The sequence below is a fragment of the Heptranchias perlo genome, chromosome 2, assembly GCF_035084215.1.
Source record: "Heptranchias perlo isolate sHepPer1 chromosome 2, sHepPer1.hap1, whole genome shotgun sequence".
NCBI lineage: Eukaryota > Metazoa > Chordata > Chondrichthyes > Hexanchiformes > Hexanchidae > Heptranchias > Heptranchias perlo.
The window spans coordinates 96132180-96156746 of NC_090326.1; the positions used below are offsets into that span (position 1 = coordinate 96132180).

The 24567-nt window shown below is 45.5% G+C and overlaps 1 protein-coding gene across 1 annotated transcript in view; it reads right to left on the reverse strand.

Moving 5' to 3' along the window:
• The window catches only part of gabbr2 (gamma-aminobutyric acid (GABA) B receptor, 2), a 971826-nt gene that overhangs the window by 210736 nt on the left and 736523 nt on the right, over positions 1–24567 (reverse strand). Inside the window, 1 exon segment of the mRNA XM_068004534.1 lies at positions 18119–18179. Within this exon segment, the coding sequence (XP_067860635.1) occupies positions 18119–18179 (61 nt within the window).

Sequence of the window (24567 nt, forward strand, 5' to 3'; positions counted from 1 at the left end):
AATATTTTTACCCTTTGAGAACTATGAATAAGTTTACTTGTCCATCTGCAGTTAATCTTGGGACATCTACCTGATGAATGGCACTATAGGGTCATCTTACATTGGTAGCTTCCTTAAGTTGTGATAATTTTTACCACATTTGTTCCCAGGTCATATGGGTGTTCTGCACTCTATTGACCCAAGCCGCCAGTGCACTGCTGTTTTCTGGGGATGGTGCCCTAAAATGCTAAATAGGACAAGCTTCTTGCAACCACCTCATGCAGCTGCTCCTCCACTTTACCAACCATCAGGAGTTTTAAGCACTGTGCTGCTTCATTATTTGGCCACAAACTTCTTTTCTTGTTTCAACATTTAGTTAACCTTCCTTTGGCTTTTACCAAATGCTGCTTGTAGCCTTTAGAAACACTGAAACATTTTCTCCCCCTATTCAACCAATTACCCTTAAATGGACGGATCCTTTTAAATTTCAAAGGCTGCCTACATATGCAGTTTCCTTCAGTGATGACTGACCTCCAGTTGCTGGAAGATTTTCTCTTTGAAATCAGTTTTGCTAGGATTCTTTGGTGTTATACTCAGTTAAATGTTGCCTTGATGTCAAGGGCAGTTACTCTCATCTCTCCTCTGACATTCAGCTTTTGTGTGCATATCTGGATCAAGGCTGTGACAAGGTCTAGAGCCAAGGGGGTCTGGCAGAATCCAAACTGAGCATCACTGAAGAGGGTATTGTTGAGTAGGTGTCACTTGGTGGCAGTGTTAATTTGCTGATGAATTGGATGAAACTTTTAGGGGCAGTAATTGGCTGGTTTAGATTTGCCCTGCTAACACCTAGGAGGCAGCTTTTGCTCAGAACACATATTGAAAACTGTTTATGTCCAAGTCTTTTCCATGGAAAAATGGCTAAAAAATCCTAAACCATGACACAACCACAGTGATGTTTAAGTGAAGAGTTAGTAAAAATGCAGATCAACAACTGCTTTATAACTCAGAATAGCTGAACATGGTTATCTACAATGACCTTGTCTTCTGACATGAATCTTATTTCTGTCATAATCAAACTGGTATTGGCTCATAATAAAGCAGCAGTGTCAATGGTTATGACAACCAGTTCTGCTGACCCTATTAATGTCAGCACAATTTACATATTCTTAGTGCATGGGATATTCTGGCTATCAATGTTGTAAAAGTCTTCTTTCAGAATAAAAACAGCTGCCCTGGGAAGATCCTACACGTCAAGAATCTTGCTTAAGTAAATCAAGCTACTGATGCACTACAATAGCGCCCCAGAGGTCAATTCTCATTTGCTATCAGAAAATTGATCTAAAGGAGAATTTAAGGCAGCATTTTTGCCGCATTGGGAAGTTTTATGGGTAGGCAGGAGGAAGAGCAAGTAGGAATAGGCTCCTCCAAAGACTCCAAAGTCTATAATGTTGGACTCCAGGGTAAGCTTCGACTAATATGTTAGTGTGTAAAAGAATTAATTGTCACAGATGTGATCAAATACTGTACTTATAACATCAAGACATCATAAAGCCACAAAACCTGAATTTTTCTCTGGGCAAAGGCAATGGGTTACTATTGGATACAAATGTATTTCTGTCTGTTTTTGCAAGTATAGCAGTAAGTAGCACATATGAATATTTAAAAGTCTGACTAATGGACTTGTGATGGCACAGCAGCTATTTGTATACAAGCATCTCTAGAGAGTGCAGAAAAATCCACTTGAGCAATGTGCGTGTGTAGGTGTGCGTGTGCGTATGTACATGTTTTGAGGGGGAGGGGTGACTGAGGAGTGGCTGTAACAAGTGTTAGATTATTATCTAGTGATTACTTGATATCAATCATATTTGAGTGGAGAGGGATTTGTTTCACAAGAAATCCTCATACAGACACAATTGGCAAACTCTACCTCGCCTGATTACCAGCAGCATTGTAAAAATGGAACATTGCACAACCAGCTGGCAGTTCCAATGAGCCACCTCCTTTTTGTTTTTGTCTTTAGTGATAGGCTCCTACCTCTGACTTTAGAGAAAGAAACTCAAGTCAATGAACATTTTTGCTACACTGGGCAATTTTTATTGCATTAGAGTTTTAGGACTCGCATCTAGAATTGGGAAAAATACCAGTCCCCCTGAACATGACAGATGGCTGGAAGCAGACTGACTACATAGAGCATTCAAACAGGTGCTTCTTGACTGAGACACCATGCATCATGAGTCTCCAACAGGCTGCTTTCTCAGTAGAAAACTGTGCACAAAACAAATTTTTCTTTATAGTGTAGAGGGTTGATAGTATTTTAGATTAAAAGTATTGAGGGCTGAAAGACTGCAGCCCTTGTGCCGCATTCCCACCACAACTTTGGTGGAATCCACCGGAAGGAGTGTAAGTTAGGCTGGGGCCTGGATACACCAGGTTCTGACCATGCACAGGAGTTTCTGGGATGACTAGCTGGGGCAGGACCTCCATCTGCCCCAAAAAAGGCCATTGGCATAAAAGGGAGCACATTACACCCCGTTTGTGTTTCGTGGGCACTTCTGGTTGCAAGTTGGGTGGGGTCAAATCAATGTGCCTGAAAATGAATTTCCAACACAAACTACATTTAGTAGAAGCGGCAAGGGACATCATTGGTGTCTGTGTGTCAGTTTCCTCCCTTTCTGCTGGTCATGTGCTGATAGCACCCATATAAGCTGTTCTGCTTAGCAACACCATGTTTCAAATGCTTAGTACTTTAAACACAGGCACCAACTTCAACAGAAAGAGAGAAGTTAATTTTTGGCCTTAGAGGTGAGGACATTTTGAAAATTTGCCATTGCTATTGTGGGGAGGAGCTATGAAGAGAAGCTGGGGAGATTAGTGCTCACACTTTGCCCCTTAGCACAATGAGTACTACATTTTCCTCCATGGCGCAGTTTCTACTATACATGTGTCAGGACAGCACTTTAACTGTTGCAGCTTCCAAGGTTATCTTATTTTTAATGTTACTGGACTAGTAATCAGAGACCTGGATTAATAACTCAAAGAATTTGAGTTCAAAACCCTACTTGGCAGTGAATCTGAATCTGAATTCAGTTTTTTAAAGAAACTTCGAAATTAAAAATGGGTATCAGTGACCACAAAACTGTTGGATTGTTGTGAAAACCCAACGGGTTCACTAATGTCCTTTAGGAAAGGAAACCTTACTTGGTCTGGCCTATATGTGGCTTCAGATCCACACCAACATGATTGACTCTTAACTGCCCTCTGAAGTGACCCAGCAAGCCATTCAGTTGTATTAGGGATAGACAATAAATGCCAGTGACGCACACATTGTGAGAATAAATTGAACAAAATATTTAGGGCGGGCTTCTAGTGCTCTTGCACCCTGAGGGGCAGGGGAATGCAGTGCGGTTGTAGCAATCAAATGGCTGCAGCAGCTTGAAGAGGCAGGCCAGCGATTATCTGGGAATAAGGTATTAGACTACTGAGTGCAAAGAAAGTGTATCTGAAATTGAGACAGCGGGGCTCAGACCCCATTAATTTCTGACTTCTCTGTACCGGTTTTATTGGCCCAAATTAGGGAAATGAAGCAGGAAATATTTGGGACCAAGAGAAAGAGGCCAATCAAAAGCATGGTAGAAGCCCAGTTGAAAGAAGTAGCTTGGCAGTCAGTGTCACCTCCACCTATCTCCACACAGCAACTCAATGCCAGAAAAAGTTCAATGACCTCATCAGGTTAGCCAACAAATAGTCACACCTTTTACCAATGCAATGCTTCCTATGTTTCAGGCCATCTGCTGCTGAAATCCTTATCCATGCTTTAGTCACCTCCAGACTCAACTATTCCAATGACCTGCCATCCTCCACCCACTGTAAACTTTAGCTCATCGAAAACTCAGTCATCCTTGAGCAGAACCCTGACATGAAGCAGCTATAGCAACAACTTTCACAAAAGCTGCTGGAGGACAACATTGAAGAGTTTGAGGAACCAGAGCAGCGTGCAGCACAAGCAACATTTGTAGCCGTAAGAGCAATTTGGCAGACCTTAATATCAGATGCTTTTTCAAAAAGACCTCAAGAAGGGATTTGGAGTTACTGTGGATGGATCACTAAAGCCATCAGCACAGTGTGTGGCAGCAGTCAAGAGAGCAAATTGGATCATGGGCTGTATAGCCAAAGGAATAGAGCACAAATCTTGGAAAATGATTGATGTTGCACAGAGCACTGATGCAGCCCAAACTGGTGTAAAGTGCATCATTCTGGTCATCATATGAGAAAGTCATCCAAGCAATGAAGGTGGTGCAACCATGGGCACTAAATTGATAGCTGGGATTAAGCACCTGAGTTATAAGGAGAGGCTGCAGAAGATGGGAATGTTTACAGTGGGTAAATAGTAGCTGGGGATGATCATGTTGAAGTAGTCAAGATCCAAAAGGACACTGACAAGAAAAATGTAAATATTTTTAACACAGTCACAGATTCTGCAAGGGATCATGGCATTAAACTTAGAGGGAAAATGCTGGAATCTATTATTAAGGAAGTGGTAACAGGGCACTTAGAAATATGATTCAGCAGAGTCAACACGGTTTTTATGAAAGGGAAATCGTGCTTGACAAATTTATTGGAATTTTTTGAGGATGTAACTAGCAGGGTAGATAAAGGGGAAACAGTGGATATAGTATATTTGGATTTTCAAAAGGCATTCGATGAGGTGCCACACAAAAGGTTGTTGTACAAGATAAAGGCTCATGGGGTTGGGGGAATAAATTAGCATGGATAAAGGATTGGTTAACGGACAGAAAACAGAGAGTATGGATAAACAAGTCATTCTCAGGTTGGCAGACTGTAACTAGTGGAGTGCCGCAAGGACCTGTGTTTGGGCCTCAGCTATTTACAATCTATATTAATGATTTAGATGAAGGGACCGAGTGTAATGTATCCAAGTTTGCTGGACGATGCAAAGCTAGGTGGGAAAGTAAGTCATGAGAAGGACGCAAAGAGTCTGCAAAGGGATCAACAAGGTCATCTATGTGCGGAACCACCAGAGATGGGTGAGATCCTAAATGAATATTTCACATCGGTATTTACGATTGAGAAAGGCATGGATGTTAGGGAACTTGGGGAAATAAATAGTGATGTCTTGAGGAGTGTACATATTACAGAGAGGGAGGTGCTGGAAGTCTTAACGCGCATCAAGGTAGATAAATCTCCGGGACCTGATGAAATGTATCCCAGGACGTTATGGGAGGTTAGGGAGGAAATTGCAGGTCCCCGAGCAGAGATATTTGAATCATCGACAGCTACAGGTGAGGTGCCTGAAGATTGGAGGGTAGCAAATGTTGTGCCTTTGTTTAAGAAGGGCGGCAGGGAAAAGCCTGGGAACTACAGACCGGTGAGCCTGACATCTGTAGTGGGTAAGTTGTTAGAGGGTATTCTGAGAGACAGGATCTACAGGCATTTGGAGAGGCAGGGACTGATTAGGAACAGTCAGCATGGTTTTGTGAGAGGAAAATCATGTCTCACGAATTTGATTGAGTTTTTTGAAGGGGTAACCAAGAAGATAGATGAGGGCTGTGCAGTAGACGTGGTCTACATGGACTTTAGCAAAGCCTTTGACAAGGTACCGCATGGTAGGTTGTTACATAAGGTTAAATCTCACGGGATCCAAGGTGAGGTAGCCAATTGGATACAAAATTGGATTGACGACAGAAGGTGGTTGTAGAGGGTTGTTTTTCAAACTGGAGGCCTGTGACCAGCGGTGTGCCTCAGGGATCGGTGCTGGGTCCGCTGTTATTTGTTATTTATATTAATGATTTGGATGAGAATTTAGGAGGCATGGTTAGTAAGTTTGCAGATGACACCAAGATTGGTGGCATTGTGGACAGTGAAGAAGGTTATCTAGGATTGCAACGGGATCTTGATAAATTGGGCCAGTGGGCCGATGAATGGCAGATGGAGTTTAATTTAGATAAATGTGAGGTGATGCATTTTGGTAGGTCGAATCGGGCCAGGACCTACTCCGTTAATGGTAGGGCGTTGGGGAGAGTTATAGAACAAAGAGATCTAGGAGTACAGGTTCATAACTCCTTGAAAGTGGAGTCACAGGTGGATGGGGTGGTGAAGAAGGCATTCAGCATGCTTGGTTTCATTGGTCAGAACATTGAATACAGGAGTTGGGATGTCTTGTTGAAGTTGTACAAGACATTAGTAAGGTCACACTTGGAATACTGTGTACAGTTCTGGTCACCCTATTATAGAAAGGATATTATTAAACTAGAAAGAGTGCAGAAAAGATTTACTAGGATGCTACCGGGACTTGATGGTTTGACTTACAGGGAGAGGTTGGATAGACTGAGACTTTTTTCCCTGGAGAGTAGGAGGTTTAGGGGTGATCTTATAGAAGTCTATAAAATAATGAGGGGCATAGATAAGGTAGATAGTCAAAATCTTTTCCCAAAGGTAGGGGAGTCTATAACGAGGGGGCATAGATTTAAGGTGAGAGGGGAGAGATACAAAAGGGTCCAGAGGGGCAATTTTTTCACTCAAAGGGTGGTGAGTGTCTGGAACGAGCTGCCAGAGGCAGTAATAGAGGCGGGTGCAATTTTGTCTTTTAAAAAGCATTTGGACAGTTACATGGGTAAGTTGGGTATAGAGGGATATGGGCCAAGTGCAGGCAATTGGGACTAGCTTAGTGGTATAAACTGGGCGACATGGACATGTTGGGCCGAAGGGCCTGTTTCCATGTTGTAACTTCTATGATTCTATGATTCTATATCGACAGGTTAAGTGAGTGGGCAAGAAGGTGGCAGATGGAGCATAATGTGGGAAAATGTGAAGTTATTAACTTTGGCAGGAAGAATAGAAAAATGGAATATTTTTAAAAATGGTGAGAAACTATTAAATGTTGGTGCTCAGAGAGATTTGGGTGTCCTCGTACTAGAAACACAAAAAGTTAGCATGCAGGTACAGCAAGCAATAAGGAAGGCAAATTGCCTGTTAGCCTTTATTGCAAGGGGGTTAGAGAACAAGAGTAAGTAAATCTTATTACTATTGAACAGGGCTTTGGGGAGACCTCACCTGGAGCACTTTGTACAGTTTGGTCTCCTTGGGCCCGATGTTATCAGGGCTGTGGGTTCTCGGTGGGGGGGCTATCGGGCGCGTGGGTATGCGCCCGGCGAAATGAGTCAGCCACCCGTGCGATTGTAGCATAATTGGATCCACTTACCTTGTCTTTCGGGTTCCCCATTGCTGATCTGCGCGTCGGGCGGGCTGCGCATGCGCAGTAAGATCTGTCAGCTGGAGGCGCTCTATTTAAAGGGGCAGTCCTCCACTGACAGATGCTGCAACAAACAGAAAAAATTACAGCATGGAGCAGCCCAGGGGGAAGGCTGCTCCCAGTTTAATGATGCCTCACTCCAGGTATCAATACACGGGGTGAGGAGGAGGGGGAGGACAGAGATCTTCCCCCCGGCGGGCGGGAGGAAGCGACCTGCCTCTGCCACCAGGAAGGCCTGGCTCGAGGTGGCAGAGGAGGTCACCAGCACCACCAACATATCGCCCACCTGCATACAGTGCAGGAGGCGCTCCAATGACCTTAGTAGGTCAGCCAAAGTGAGTACACTTACTCTTTCCCCTACACTCCATCTGCCACATCACCACCCCCACACATCTCCTTCAGCACTGCCAACACTACTCTGTCAGATCACCCCTCATACCCACTCAAACCTCATCCTCATCTTACCTGCACCTACTCACCTCGCCAGTACTCATCCCGCCACTACCACTCAACCCAATCCTCATACAATCTCATGGCTCTATCTCATACTCACCCTCTCATGCATCTCTTTCACAGCCAGCCTCACTCAACCTGCCACTACCTGTGCTGCAGCCACAGGGCATGCATCACATATGTGCAGTAGGCAGCGTAAGGCAAATGTGTCGTGAGCATGAAGGGGATGCACAAGGGTGTTTGAAGGTTTGTCATGGTTGTTACTTATATTGCATTTCTGACCAACTCACATTACATATTATATTGACACCTCCACTGCCCTGTCTTCGCGAATCTTGTCTGGTTTGTGCAATAATGCCCTTTCCTGAGGATCACTATGAAGACCCACAACTGATGCCACCAATTGTGTCACTGCAGAGTGAGTGTAGGTGTATTTGCAGGGCACTTTTGCGCAGACGACTGAGAGACGTCGGCGATGTCCCAGGTTGCACCCTGGAAGGATGCGGAGGAGAAGTTGTTGAGGGCAGTGGTGACTTTGACAGCGACAGGTAAGAAGATCGTGCTCGGGCCAGCCGGGAGCAACTCAGCATGAAGGAGGCTGCAGATGTCCATGACTACATGTCGAGTGACTCTGAGTCTCCATGTGCACTGCTGCTCAGAGAGGTCCAGGAAGCTGAGCCTCGGTCTGTGGACCCTGTGGCGAGGGTAGTGCCCTCTGCGACGCATCTCTCTCTGCAGTAGTCCTCCCTCCTGCTGTACAGGTGGATGTGTCACAGCACTCTGTTGTGGAGCTCCACGTGTCAGAGGTGGACGGCGTGGATGGCGAGGCTGGTGAGGCTGGTGATGCTGTTCGCCCTCCGAGGAGGTCATGACTGCAGCTACGGCGGCCCCCATCCGCAAGATGTACATCTGAGGGGGTCCGCAAGGTAGGTACATGTCTCTGGACCCCGTGGTAAGTGTGCAAGTTGGTGACTTTGATTGTCAGGAGGAGGGTGGTGGATGCCAGACTTTGTCTCAAGTGACAGAGTGGCCTCCTGCAATGGGTGAGGGTCTCCCCCCGCAAACCTGTCAAATGGACCTTTGCAGCTGCCACAGGCTGACAGCTGCAACAGGTCCATTTGAACTGGGAGTGTTTCCCCCAGTGTGGGAAACAGTCCCAGTTTGCTCTAAAATCCCACCCCTCCACACATAATCCCTTAATCAGGTCAGTTAATGACCTGAACAAGCGAAATAAATACTGTCAAGTGGAATCCCGCTGGCTTTAATTGCCTGCGGGATTCCCACCAGCGGGGGCTGCGCGCGCACGCCGGCGCGTCAGTGGGGAAGCCGGAAGTGCGCGGGTTCGAGGCGAGCTCCGGTCCCACTCCGGGATTTCCCGATTTTCGGGGCCCCCCCACCAGGAACGCACCCGCTGGCGGGTGCCATAATGCTGCCCCTTATCTAAGGAAGGATATACTTGCCTTCGAGGCGGTATGCTAGCTGATTTGTGTCACATTTATAACTTGTTATGTTTGGTAAATAATAACTTGATACCATACATGTCAACCCACAAAATTTGGAATTGTTAACTAACAGCTTTACATTGAGCACCTTAAACAATGGCCAGAGAGGGAATTATATCAATTTTTCAATGTGAAACTTGTTTGAGACCAGCAAAACATCATCATACAAGAGATTCCTGATTGATTCCTGGAATGAGAGGGTTGTTCTATGAGAAGAGATTGGGTAGAATGGGCCGATACTCTCTGGAGTTTAGAAGAATGAGAAGTGATCTCATTGAAACATACAAGATTCTGAGAAGAAGTTCTGCTCTTCTCTCTGACGGGATTTCCATTTGTCTCTTTTACCTTGTTCACCTTCATTGCTTTCTGTTTCCCTTCTCATGTCCCTTTTGTTCTTTCCTCTTCTCCCTCCCTCCCCCTCTTTCCCTGGCTCTGTCCTTGCTCAAAAACTTTAACACTTTTAACATCTTTCAGTTCTGACGAAAGGTCTTCGACTTGAAATGTTAACTCTGTTTCTTTCTCCACAGATGCTGCCTGACTTGCTGAGCTCCTCCAGCATTTTCTGTTTTTATTTAAGATTCTGAGGGGGCTTGACAGGACAGATGTTGAGAGGTTGTTTCCCACGGCTGGAAAGTCTAGAACTAGGAGGCACAGTCTCAGGATAAGAGATTGGCCATTTAAGACTGAGATGAGGAGGAATTTCTTCACTCGGAGGGTTGTGAATCTTTGGAATTCTCTACCCCAGAGGGTTGTGGATGTTGACTCGTTGAATATGTTCAAGGCTGAGATAGATTTTTGGACTCAAGGGGAATCAAGGGATATGGGGATCGGGCGGGAAAGTGCAGTTGAGGTCGAAGATTAGCCATGAATGGTGGAGCAGACTCGAGGGGCCGTATGGCCGACTCTGCTCCTATTTCTTATGTTCTTAGGAGGATTGGAATCAATGACTTTTCTCAGAAAATGGTGAATATATGGAATGGACTGCCAAGGGAGACAGTGGGGGCAGGTTATGTCAGTAAATTTGAGTCAGAGTTGGTTAAGTATCTGGCAGAAAATCTGAGAGATGGGGTATGAGATATATCATGGGATATGGTATTTCCTAGCGACTGTAAACAGTCAAATGGACCACCATCTTTTCTGGTCCTGTACATTCATATGTTCCTAAACTTGATCAATTCCATTTCTCCCCTGCATCCTTCCAGCTCCTGCAGTAAATCAAATTCTCCAATATTTGCAAACCTGCTCTATGTATTTGCCAGCAGAACACATTTTTTTCATTGCACATTTGCTTCCCAGTCTCACAAATGAAACTCAGAGCAAACACTACAAATAGTACAAAATGTGCGAAAAGTCTCCAAAACTAGTGTTTGCTACCATGGTGCTTCCCCTTCCCATCAGTTTGTCTTTGACAAGCTTGGCTACCTAATCTGGTGTTGCTTCTCAATGCAATCCCTATGGCAGGAGCCCGTGAGGTGGCGAGCAGCTCTGCATTTGTGAGAGGCTCTTGAGATCCACTTGGCTCCCATTTTCTGTGAGCATGACCCCAAAATCGGCCTGCATTGGGCTGTTGATCTTCTGTAGCTGTGGGAGCAGCCTGGTCCTGTTCGCTTTCTGGCATCTATAAAATGATTGGGCGAAGAGTTGGGGAGGCTGGTGTGGATATATTGTCATCGAGATAAACAAAAACATCAGGCAGTCAGGTCTGGCCTGTATCTGTTCCTTTTTTTTATTTATTCGTTCATGGGATGTGGGCGTCGCTGGCAAGGCCAGCATTTATTGGCCATCCCTAATTGCCCTTGAGAAGGTGGTGGTGAGCCGCCTTCTTGAACCGCTGCAGTCTGTGTGGTGAAGGTTCTCCCACAGTGCTGTTAGGTAGGGAGTTCCAGGATTTTGACCCAGCGACGATGAAGGAACGGCGATATATTTCCAAGTCGGGATGGTGTGTGACTTGGAGGGGAATGTGCAGGTGGTGTTGTTCCCATGTGCGTGCTGCCCTTGTCCTTCAAGGTGGTAGAGGTCGTGGGTTTGGGAGGTGCTGTCGAAGAAGCCTTGGTGAGTTGCTGCAGTGCATGCTGTGGATGGTACACACTGCACCCACTGTGCGCCGGTGGTGAAGGGAGTGAATGTTTCGGGTGGTGGATGGGGTGCCAATCATGCGGGCGGCTCTGTCCTGGATGGTGTTGAGCTTCTTGAGTGTTGTTGGAGCTGCACTCATCCAGGCAAGTGGAGAGTATTCCATCACACTCCTGACTTGTGCCTTGTAGATGGTCGAGCGGCTTTGGGGAGTCAGGAGGTGAGTCACTCACCGCAGAATACCCAGCCTCTGACCTGCTCTGTAGCCACAGGATTTATGTGGCTGGTCCAGTTAAGTTTCTGGTCAATGGTGACCCCCAGGATATTGATGGTGGGGGATTCGGTGCTGGTAATGCTGTTGAATGTCAAGGGGAGGTGGTTAGACTCTCTCTTGTTGGAGATGGTCATTGCCTGGCGCGAATGTAACCTGCCACTTATCAGCCCAAGCCTGGATGTTGTCCAGGCTTGGGCTGATAAGGCATAGACTGCTTCATTATCTGAAGGGTTGCGAATGGAACTGAACACTGTGCAATCATCAGTGAACATCCCCATTTCTGACCTTATGATGGAGGGAAGGTCATTGATGAAGCAGCTGAAGATGGTTGGGCCTGGGACTCTGCCCTGAGGAACTCCAGCAGCAATGTCCTGGGGCTGAGATGATTGGCCTCCAACAACCACTACCATCTTCCTTTGTGCTAGGTATGACTCCAGCCACTGGAGAGTTTTCCCCCTGATTCCCATTGACTTCAATTTTACTAGGGCTCCTTGGCGCCACACTCGGTCAAATGCTGCATTGATGTCAAGGGCAGTTACTCTCACCTCACCCCTGGAATTCAGCTCTTTTGTCCATGTTTGGACCAAGGCTGTAATGAGGTCTGGAGATGAGTGGTCCTGACGGAACCCAAACTGAGCATCGGTGAGCAGGTTATTGGTGAATAAGTGCCGCTTGATAGCACTGTCAACAACACCTTCCATCACTTTGCTGATGATTGAGAGTAGACTGATGGGGTGGTAATTGGTCGGTTTGGATTTGTCCTGTTTTTTGTGGACAGGACATACCTGGGCAATTTTCCACATTGTGGGGTAGATGCCAGTGTTGTAGCTGTACTGAAACAGTTTGGCTAGAGGCGCGGCTAGTTCTGGAGCACAAGTCTTCAGCACTACAGCTGGGATGTTGTCGGGGCCCATAGCCTTTATTTTATCCAGTGCACTCAGCCATTTCTTGATATCACGTGGAGTGAATCAATTTGGCTGAAGACTGGCTTCTGTAATGGTGGGGACATCGGGAGGAGGCCGAGATAGATCATCTCCTCGGCACTTCTGGCTGAAGATGGTTGCAAACGCTTCAGCCTTGTCTTTTGCATTCATGTGCTGGACTCTGCCATCATTGAGGATGGGGATGTTTACAGAGCCTCCTCCTCCCACTAGTTGTTTAACTGACAATCACCATTCACGACTGGATGTGGCAGGACTGCAGAGCTTTGATCTGATCCATTGGTTGTGGAATGGCTCAGCATGATGCTTCCACCGTTTAGCATGCATGTATTCTTGAGTTGTCGCTTCACCAGGTGGGCACCTAATTTTTAGGTATGCCTGGTGCTGCTCCTGGCATGCTCTTCTACACTACTCATTGAACCAGGGTTGATCCCCTGGCTTGTGGCTTGCATGACACTGTGCCCACTGATCTGTGGGTCAGCAGACTCCTGGCAACAATCAAGTTATTCAAGCCCCTTTCAATCATATTCTGCAATTGATCAGATATCCTGTCCATGCTGGAAGTGAGATTGCAACCAAAAGCCTCTATGGCAGCAGTCTCAATGATCAGTAGACATGTTAAGACTAGCATATTGGATTCTGCTGTGAGGGGATGTTCTTCAAATATGCCTGGTGGTGCCACTCATTCCAAGGCTGACTGCGTGATCTCATTGAATGGCGGAGCAGGCTTGAGGGTCTGAATGACGTACTTCTGTTTCTAATGTTACATACGAACATATGAATTAAGAGCAGGAGTAGGCCATTCGGCCCTTCGAGCCTGCTCTGCCATTTGATAAGATCATGGCTGATCTGATTATGACCTCAACCCTACTTTCCCATGCTACCTATGACTCCCTTGTTAATCAGGAATCTATCTAACTCAGCCTCAAAAATATTCAGTGACCCTGCCGCCATCGCTCTCTGGGGAAAGGAGTTCCACAGACTCACGACCCTCAGAGAAAAAATTTCTCCTCAACTCCAACTTAAATGGGAGACCCCTTATTTTTAACCTGTGGCCCCCAGTTCTAGTCTCTCCTACAAGGGGAAACATCCTCTCAGCATCTACCTCTTCAAGTCCCCTCAGGATCTTATATGTTTCAATAAGATATAAAAGGTATAGATGTAAAAGGTATGATCAGTAAGTTCGCTGATGATACAAAAATTGGTAGGGTGGTAAATAGCGAGGAGGATAGCCTCAGTCTGCAGGACGATATAGATGGGTTGGTCAGATGGGCGGAACAGTGGCAAATGGAATTTAACCCGGAAAAGTGCGAGGTGATGCACTTTGGAGGGACTAACAAGGCAAGGGAATACACAATGAATGGGAGGACCCTAGGCAAGACAGAGGGTCAGAGGGATCTTGGTGTGCAAGTTCACAGATCCCTGAAGGCGGCGGAACAGGTAGATAAGGTGGTAAAGAAGGCATATGGGATACTTGCCTTTATTAGCCGAGGCACAGAATATAAGAGCAAGGAGGTTATGATGGAGCTGTATAAAACACTGGTTAGGCCACAGCTGGAGTACTGTGTGCAGTTCTGGTCGCCACACTACAGGAAGGATGTGATCGCTTTGGAGAGGGTGCAGAGGAGATTCACCAGGATGTTACCAGGGCTGGAGCGCTTCAGCTATGAAGAGAGACTGGGAAGATTGGGTTTGTTTTCCTTGGAGCAGAGGAGGCTGAGGGGGGACATGATTGAGGTGTACAAAATTATGAGGGGCACAGATAGGATGGATACTAAGGAGCTTTTTCCCTTCGTTGAGGGTTCTATAACAAGGGGACATAGATTCAAGGTAAAAGGCGGGAGGTTTAGAGGGGATTTGAGAAAGAACTTTTTCACCCAGAGGGTGGTTGGAGTCTGGAACTCACTGCCTGAAAGGGTTGTGGAGGCAGGAACCCTCACAACATTCAAGAAGCATTTGGATGAGCACTTGAAATGCCATAGCATACAAGGCTACGGACCAAATGCTGGAATATGGGATTAGAGTAGACAGGGCTGATGGCCGGCGCGGACACGATGGGCCGAAGGGCCTCTATCCGTGCTGTATAACTCTATGACTCTATGACTCTAAGATCACCTCTCATCTTTCTAAACTCCAGTGTATACAGACCAACTTGTCCAACCTTTCCTCATAAGATAACCCCCTCATCCCAGGAATCAGAACCTTCTCTGAACTGCCTCTATAGCAATTATGTCCTTTCTTATATAAGGAGACCAAAACTACACACAGTATTCTAGATGTGGTCTCACCAATGCCCTGTCCAACTGTAGCAAAACATCTCTACTTTTATATTCCATTCCCCTTGCAATAAATGACAACATTCCATTTGCCTTCCTAATCATTTGCTGTACCTGCATACTAACTTTTTGTGATTCATGTACTAGGACACCCGGATCCCTTTGTACCTCAGAGTTCTGCAATCTCTCTCCATTTAAATAATATACTGCTTTTCTATTCCTCCTGCCAAAGTGGACAAGTTCAGATTTTCCCACATTATACTCCATCTGCCAAATTTTGCCCACTCACTTAACCTATCTATATCCCTTTGCAAATTCCTTATGTCCTCTTCACAACTTACTTTCCTACCTACCTTTGTGTCATCAGCAAATTTAGCAACCATACATTCGGTCCCTTCATCCAAGTCATTGATATAGATTGTAAATAGTTGAGGCCGAGCACTGATCCCTGTGGCACTCCACTCGTTACATCTTGCCAACCTGAAAATGACCCATTTATGCCTACTCTCTGTTTCCTGTTGGCTAACCAATCCTTTATCCATGCTAATATGCTACACCATGAGCTCTTATTTTGTGTATAAGCCTTTGATTTAGTACCTTGTCAAATGCCTTCTGGAAATCCAAGTACACCATATCCACAGGATCCCCTTTATCCACGTTGTTTGTTACTGCCTCAAAAGAACTCTAATAAATTAGTCAAACATGATTTCCCTTTCACAAAGCCGTGTTGACTCTGTCTGATTGCATTGAGATTTTCGAAGTGCCCTGCTATAACCTCCTTAATAATAGATTCTAGCATTTTCCCTATGACTGCTGCATCTGGAAATATAAGCAGATCCAGGTGCATTCCTTTGGGATGCACGCTACCTGACCTAAGCTCAGACATCGCTCGGGGTTGGGGGGCGGGGGGGCGGCGGGAGACACGCTTGGGGGAGGGAGGGAGACATTGCTTGGGGGGGGTGCGGTTGATTGCGGCAGGGGGTGGGGGGGGGTCAGTCAGACATGGGGAGTGAAAGATCATGACAGGTTTGCTTGGGGGGCTGGATGGAAGCACTCCTGCTCCTCCTGGCCCCCAAGCAGTGCTGGAAAAAACCTTACCTGCTGGATCTGGCAGTTCCCTCCTCCATTCAGTTGCCGGTGGGAGAAGGGGGCTTAAAATTCTCCCCATTATTATTTTTCCGCCTCAGATTGAGATATTAATAATTGAAGAACTACTAAGCGTTATGCAAAAGAACAAATAATAGTCTAAACCATTAAGGAACATGATGAATGGCACTGAATAACTTTTTTTTTCTTCTTGTTGCATAGTAATTAAACCAAACTGCTTCAGATGTCATCCACATGTACAGTAGAGGCTGGGGGAACCACAATCTCCCACAGTTGCTGTGAAATGTCAAACTTTTAAAGAGAGAGTGCACATCGTTTAGATACTAACTGAATCGTTTTATTAGGAAATTGAATGATTGAAGAAGAATCTTTTATTCTGGTTCTGTGAAGATTCGGGGTGGGGGAGAGAGGGGAGAGGAAATGTTTTAACCTTTTTTTAAAAAATGTGGACACCCAGATGGTTCTTCCAGGAAGAGGGAGGGGACCAGCCCCCCCCCCCAACCCCCAACCGGCCAAACCATCTTTCACTGGCGTTTCTGGAGATTTTAGCAGGGGGACTTTACTGATTTATCCACACACCACTGTAAGCCTGTTTCTGGAGGTCTCTCCCCCCACTTACTTCAGCAGGGTCAGTGGCAGAGTTCCCTGATGGGTGTGATCCTGGTGTAACTGCCAGGACTGCACTTCTATGGATTTTCTGGGCTGTTAAGCTTAAAGGTATGTTCCATGGTATGTCTGTATTATGGTGTTTACCTGCAGGATCCCCTATAAAAACTCATCTCCTTTCTTCATTGTTTTTCTCATTTAAAATAAACAATTTAAATGGGCACAGTCTTTATGAAAAAGTATTGCCAAACCATTTTTGGTTGTGGAGGGAGAAGACTCAGAAGACTGGTGCACCATTTTTGTTAAAACTAAACTGTGTATAAGTGACAAATAAAAACCTTACATTGTGTATTTGTAAATAAATAAAAGTGAAGACATTGCCTCTTTAAAATAAAATTCTGACCATATGGCAGACCTCCTGATTGGAGCTGTTGTTTTGTAGTTGAAGGCAGGCTGGGAGTGCTGAGGTATAACGTCTCGGTGCCCAGTCTATTGCTCCCAGCAACCCTTCTGTTCAACAGTTTCATCTGAGCATCTCCAAGTCACTGACAGCCTTCTACGAGCACACTTTTTAAATTGTTTTTTTTTTATAAACCAATACACCTTTGCCAACAAACTGTGAACGACTTGTGAGCCCTGAGATTTGCAAAAGTTCTGTTAATGTCTGCAATTTACACAAGAAATTTAAAGATGTAGAAAGCTATCTTTCAATTTTTCATATGAATTGCAAGCATTGAAATCGCAGCATCTGCAAGTGACTCACAAGTGCTGGCAATGCTACATCATAGAGGCTTATCCCATAGTATTCCCAGAGCCAGCAACAATGGGCAAATCATAGATTTGCAAGATCTACTGACCCTACCCATATACCTGAGATATCCATTCATGCCAAAACACAAACGTGGCTAAAAGTGGCAAGCTGTCACAGGAGCCTTGGTGAATGGCTAGATGGTCTTAATACGTAGGTAGTAGAACCATTGAAGCACAGGTGGTGTTTTAACTCTTTTTGAAACAATGGCATTAAGGCTAAGCAGAGACATCTTTTATTGCCACAGTGCAAAATTTTAAATATCCGTCTCCTGTCCTTCATGTCCAGATTTGAGTCCTGAGCTATGCAGAATGGCAGCCACGTACCTAGCTGGCAGACCCTGGATTCAGCAGTGGCAGTGGCAGAAGGCAGGGAAATCAGGCAGGTTGCCAGACTATGCCTCTCCGCCATCATTTATATGTGGTGGAGCAGTGGCCTTCCCTGCCGGTTTGGAGGGAGGGAACCCTAAGCCGTCAGAGAATGCGGCGTTCGACCTCCCGACCTGATTTTTTGTGATTTTCCTCTACTATGCCGCCTGATTCTGGCCAGTATAGTGGAGGAGAATCCAGCCCTATGTGTTCATGACATCAGCCAGCCCTTTCTGTCATCATTCATTCTCTGTATAAACATAATAGATCAATGAGAGCCAAGTATGAGGAAGGTAGGTTATTCCGACAGGTATGGAGTTTATTTTGGGACTTTGGGAAAAAAATCCAGATGGGTGGTAACTTCACATGAAACAGTAATAACCTTGGTAAAAGCACAATTTACATGACACAAGTTATCAAGGGAAAGCATATACATAAACAGTTTACAAGCATTAATTTACCTTGAAACTGTGAGAATATGATGGTTCCCATTCGCTCTCCGTTTCTAAACACCACTTGCCCCTGTCAAAAAAATGATAAAATAGTCTCATCAAACAGGTGGAACATATCAAAATTTATGAATTTTATGGAAGTCAAGCAAAGTAAATTAGTCATCCAATAAATTTTAGTATGGATTTGATGTACCGCTTATGACCAAAAACATCCGAATGTTTTTTATAAGCTGAAACATCTCTTCAACACTAATTTGTTTGACAAGTTCAGAGGGGAATACATTGATCAACAACTCAGTGACCTCTGTACTCAGACAGATTTAGAAACACCAAATTAGGAAAAAGTGTATATTTTTTAATTAAACATGATTATGACAAAATAAGTGAGAACGTCACCCACGGAGTCAGGACAAATTTTTTAAAAATCAAACTGGGATTACCTTCATGAATTTCAGCCTTTAACTGAAAATGTGAAGCCTTTATTTATGCTTTACTACTTGCCAACTGACTTATGGAGAGGAGTATTACGTTTTGAATATGTAACCTTGAGCAGAGAAACAAATAAAAGAAACGAGACAACAAGCATTGAAGAAATCAATGAAATGATAACTTACCGGCTGGCTCCCACACAAAAAAAAACTTTGGCCCATTGCCAGCCACTTTGAGGCTTCATTCCCCGGATTGCCTCCCCAATAACCGCTCCCCCCCACCTCACCCCGCTCAGTGTGGGAGCAAAGAATCACACCGCTGCCAGGCCACCAGAGCCAGTATTTTTCAATCTAAGTGGCAGCAGTGTGAAAAAAGGCTTAAATACAGGAAAATTGTGATTACCATTGACTTTAATAGGGACAGATTGTGATAAATACCTTCGAACTATTTTCGGCAAGGGTAATGATGAAGTGGCACGAAAGTCCCAAAAACATATGGAGTGGTATAATTAATGGCGTAAATCACTTACTCCATAATTTCCTCTTTCTTTTGCACCTATAAAGAGTCCTGACACATAGATGCGACTTTACAATAGCGCAAGACTCCAGGAATATCTGGGCATGTAAATTAAATAAGACTAAAACTTAAGGCCCAGAGACGATATTAAACTAAGATTATGATGTAGATTTTTTTTTTGAAGTTTCCTGATCTTTGGCCATAACTTCAGCGCAAGATTGGTGGAAACCCTGCACAAATGGCATAAATCCCCGTTTATATTGATTCTCCAGGGTTTCCATTGATCTCCTGCCAAATTACAGCATGAGATTGGGAGGACCTCTGCTGAAATTCCAGTCATATTTCTTGTACTAAAACAGCACTGCAGTGGCGTGTATCATAGTCTAGCCAATTCCCATTCACACCAGCACACTTTCCAGCACGAACCATTGATTAGCAACCGGGAGTGATATAACTGGCTGATTATTCCCCTCCCTGGCCCATACTCCTGCCAATTATAGTGCCCTGACACCACCCTGAGACCAGCTAACATATCACAGAGCAGGGATCAAACTTGGGATTTTACTGGTCTATATGGCGCAGTACAACATTTTTCTTTGTAAAATGTTTGTGAGTTAAACAAAGGTGGCAGAGAGTTGTGGGAAAATAAAGAGTTAATGAATGTCTTTCAAGTCAATAGGAACTCAGACTAACTGATCCTTCTTTTTAAAAACAAGGGTTTACAAGGTAATAAAATGTGCATATTTTCCTTGAACATTTTTTTATTTTTGAGGTATGATATGAAGGTAAAAGTTGGAGGAAATGGAACAGCAGATTTACCTCGTAAAATTATACACTGGGACTAGGTCATTTGTATTATTTATAATTTGGGGCACTTAACACTGATTTTAACAAATAAGGAGGCTGGCAAAAGGGTATAAATGAGTTTTTACATTCACACTGAAAAACACAGAGAAGCAATGCAGTGACAACAACTTGCACTTATATTCTTTTTTTTAATATAAGTGTAGTCACTGTTGTTAGGAAAGGAATGTCACAGCCACATTGGGCATAGTAAAACTCCACAAACAATAAATGAGATGGATGGCCAATGAATATGTTTTTTTGACGATTTTGTTTGAGGGAGGATACCATCTTTGAATAGTGCCATGCAATCTGTTACATCCACCTCAACAGGCAGATGGGGGGCTTGATTTAACATTTTCATCTGGAAGATGGCACCTGCAATGATGCAGCAGTCAGCCTAGATTATCTAGGCTTGGAATGGGGCTCAAACCCACAGCCATCTGACTCAGAGATGAGTGTTACCAACTGAGCCAAGCTGACACTTGCTAAAATAGTGGACAGAGGAATTTCATATGAGCCTATTAACACATTTATTACAAATATCGAAAACCCAGATTCAGCCCTTATATTTTAGGGACAGTTTTATTTTATTCGTTCATGGGATGTGGGCATCGCTGGCGAGGCCGGCATTTATTGCCCATCCCTAATTGCCCTTGAGAAGGTGGTGGTGAGCCGCCTTCTTGAACCGCTGCAGTCCGTGTGGTGACGGTTCTCCCACAGTGCTGTTAGGTAGGGAGTTCCAGGATTTTGACCCAGCAACAATGAAGGAACGGCGATATATTTCCAAGTCGAGATGGTGTCTGACTTGGAGGGGAACGTGCAGGTGGTGTTGTTCCCATGTGCGTGCTGCTCTTGGCCTTCTAGGTGGTAGAGGTCGCGGGTTTGGGAGGTGCTGTCGAAGAAGCCTTGGCGAGTTGCTGCAGTGCATCCTGTGGATGGTACACACTGCAGCCACAGTGCACTGGTGGTGAAGGGAGTGAATGTTTCGGGTGGTGGATGGGGTGCCAATCAAGCGGGCTGCTTTGTCCTGGATGGTATTGAGCTTCTTGAGTGTTGTTGGAGCTGCACTCATCCAGGCAAGTGGACAGTATTCCATCACACTCCTGACTTGTGCCTTGTAGATGGTGGAAAGGCTTTGGGGAGTCAGGAGGTGAGTCACTCGCCGCAGAATACCCAGCCTCTGACCTGCTCTTGTAGACACAGTATTTATATGGCTGGTCTTGTTAAGTTCCTGGTCAATGGTGACCCCGAGGATGTTGATGGTGGGGGATTCGGTGATGGTAATGCCGTTGAATGTCAAGGGGAGGTGATTAGACTCTCTCTTGTTGGAGATGGTCATTGCCTGGCATTTGTCTGTTGCAAATGTTACTTGCCATTTATGAGCCCAAGCCTGGATGTTGTCCAGGTCTTGCTTAGTGCGGGCACGGACTGCTTCATTATCTGAGGGGTTGCGAATGGAACTGAACACTGTGCAATCATCAGCGAACATCCCCATTTCTGACCTTATGATTGACGGACGGTCGTTGATGAAGCTGCTGAAGATGGTTGGGCCCAGGACACTGCCCTGAGGAACTCCTGCAGCAATGTCCTGGGGCTGAGATGATTGGACGAGTTAGGAGTGTGCACTTTACTTTTAAGTTCTAACACTCATATTAGTTGGAAGTATTGGGCCAGATTTTGCTGTGAGCAGCGAACAAAGGTCGCTAACCGTTCTTTAGACTTGCAATTGCCCGTAGACTTTCCATGGGGTTTTGCACTGCAAGTTGCCATCAGTGGGAGTGCCAAACAGTGCAGCGCCCTCTACAGGGCATTTGGGTTCTGTGTGAACAGGGGAAGCAGCTGTGTGTCTCCTTAACCAATCAGATTGAAGAATCGTTAATAAGCAGTGCAGTCTGAACCAGGAAGTGTAAATTGGAATATTCAATGTTAAATCAGGTACAGAAAGCGAAATATAGAGAGGGAAAGAAAGATTGGATTAAGAGGAGGAGATAAACGAGACAGAAAGGAAAAAGTAAAAAAAAGCATTTACATTTTTAAAACAAAATTTCAAACAACAATCAAAAGCTGAAGGAATGAGACACCATACTTGTAAAAGTAAATTTTCAGTGCCAGAGAGGTTGTTTACTAGTAATTAAGACTTATCATGCTGTTAAAAGGTGCTTAGACTGCAATACACAAGCCCTAAGTTTTTGTGGTGATTTAGTCCGTATGAGGTAAATACAGGAACTTCACACAATACATTTGAACGGGGAGCCGGGGGGGGGGGGGGCGGTGGTGAGATGCATTTATCGCGCAGCTTACGGAGGAGCGGCACAACTTGGACAGTAACTTTCGGATTTTCACATTTAACTGCACATCTCTGTGCCTGAAGTTGCTGTGCGATTTGTGCATAAACAGTAGTGAGCGCTGTTAGCTCTTACTCTGACAATAAAATATGGTGTGGAGATGCCGGTGATGGACTGGGATTGACAATTGTAAACAATTTTACAACACCAAGTTATAGTCCAACAATTTTATTTTTAATCCCACAAGCTTTCGGGGGCTTCCCCCTTCCTCAGGTGGTGTGGAAATGACATTTTCGAATCCTTCGCATTTTAAGATCACAGAACAATGCCTGGTGATTACTGCCCGTTGCCAAGGCAATCACAGTGAGCAGACAGAAAGGTGTCACCTAAAAAGGCCACCGAATATACAAACCCCCCAAAAAAAGAGAGAGAGAGATAAGGAAGACAGTCAATGACCCGTTATATTAAAAACAGATCACATTTGTTCACTGGTGGGGTTACGTGTAGTGTGACATGAACCCAAGATCCCGGTTGAGGCCGTCCTCATGGGTGTGGAACTTGGCTATCAATTTCTGCTCGACGATTTTGCGTTGTCATGTGTCTCGAAGGCCGCCTTGGAGTATGCTTACCCGAAGGTCGGTGGCTGAATGTCCATGACTGCTGAAGTGTTCCCCGACAGGGAGAGAACCCTCCTGTTTGGCGATTGTTGCGCGGTGTCCGTTCATCCGTTGTCGCAGCGTCTGCATGGTCTCGCCAATGTACCATGCTCTGGGGCATCCTTTCCTGCAACGTATGAGGTAGACAACGTTGGCCGAGTCACAGGAGTATGAACCATGCACCTGGTGGGTGGTGTCCTCTCGTGTGATGGTGGTATCTGTGTCGATGATCTGGCATGTCTTGCAGAGGTTGTGTGGTGTCGTGGACGCTGTTCTCCTGAAGGCTGGGTAATTTGCTGCGAACGATGGTTTGTTTGAGGTTGGGTGGCTGTTTAAAGGCGAGTAGTGGAGGTGTGGGGATGGCCATAGCGAGGTGTTCGTCATCATTGATGACATGTTGAAGGCTGCGGAGAACATGGCGTAGTTTCTCCGCTCCGGGGAAGTACTGGACGACGAAGGGTACTCTGTTGGTTGCGTCCCATGTTAGTCTTCTGAGGAGGTCTACGCGATTTTTCGCTGTGGCCCGTCGGAACTGTCGATCGATGAGTCGAGCATCATATCCCGTTCTTACTAGGGCGTCTTTCAGCGTCTGTAGGTGTCCATCGCGTTCCTCCTCGTCTGAGCAGACCCTGTGTATTCGCAAGGCCTGTCCATAGGGGATGGCCTCTTTGACGTGGTTAGGGTGGAAGCTGGAAAAGTGGAGCATCGTGAGGTTGTCCGTGGGCTTGCGGTAGAGTGAGGTGCTCAGGTGCCCGTCTTTGATGGAGATTCGTGTGTCCAAGAAAGAAACTGATTCTGAGGAGTAGTCCATGGTGAGCTTGATGGTGGGATGGAACTTGTTGATGTTATCGTGTAGTCTCTTTAGTGATTCCTCACCGTGGGTCCATAGAAAGAAAATGTCGTCGATGTATCTGGTGTATAGTGTTGGTTGGAGGTCCTGTGCAGTGAAGAAGTCCTGCTCGAACTTGTGCATGAAAATGTTGGCGTATTGGGGTGCGAATTTGGTCCCCATGGCTGTTCCGTGTGTTTGGGTAAAGAACTGGTTATTGAAGGTGAAGATATTGTGATCCAGGATGAAGCGGATGAGTTGTAGGATGGCGTCTGGAGATTGGCTGTTGTTGGTGTTGAGTACTGAGGCTGTTGCAGCGATGCCGTCATCGTGGGGGATACTGGTGTAGAGTGCCGAGACGTCCATCGTGGTGAGAAGTGTTCCTGGTTCAACTGGTCCGTGGGTACTGAGTTTTTGTAGAAAGTCTGTAGTGTCGCGACAGAAGCTGGGGGTTCCCTGCACGATGGGTTTCAGGATGCCCTCGATGTATCCAGAGAGGTTCTCACACAGGGTTCCGTTGCCTGATACGATAGGACGTCCGGGTGTGTTGGCTTTGTGTATCTTTGGGAGGCAGTAGAAGTCTCCCATGCGGGGAGTACGTGGGATGAGAGTGCGTAGGATGTTTTGAAGGTCTGGATCGAAGGTCTTGATCAGTTTGTTGAGCTGATGGGTGTGTTCTTTGGTCGGGTCTGCGGGTAACCGTCTGTAGTGTTCCTGGTTGTCCAGTTGTCGGTAAGCTTCTTTGCAATAGTCCGTTCTGTTCTGTATGACGATGGCTCCTCCTTTGTCCGCTGGTTTGATGACGATGTTGCGGTTGGTCTTGAGAGCTTCGATGGCGTTGCGTTGTGCTCGGGTGACATTCTGGACTGTCTTCCGAGTGCGGCTGATGAATCTGGC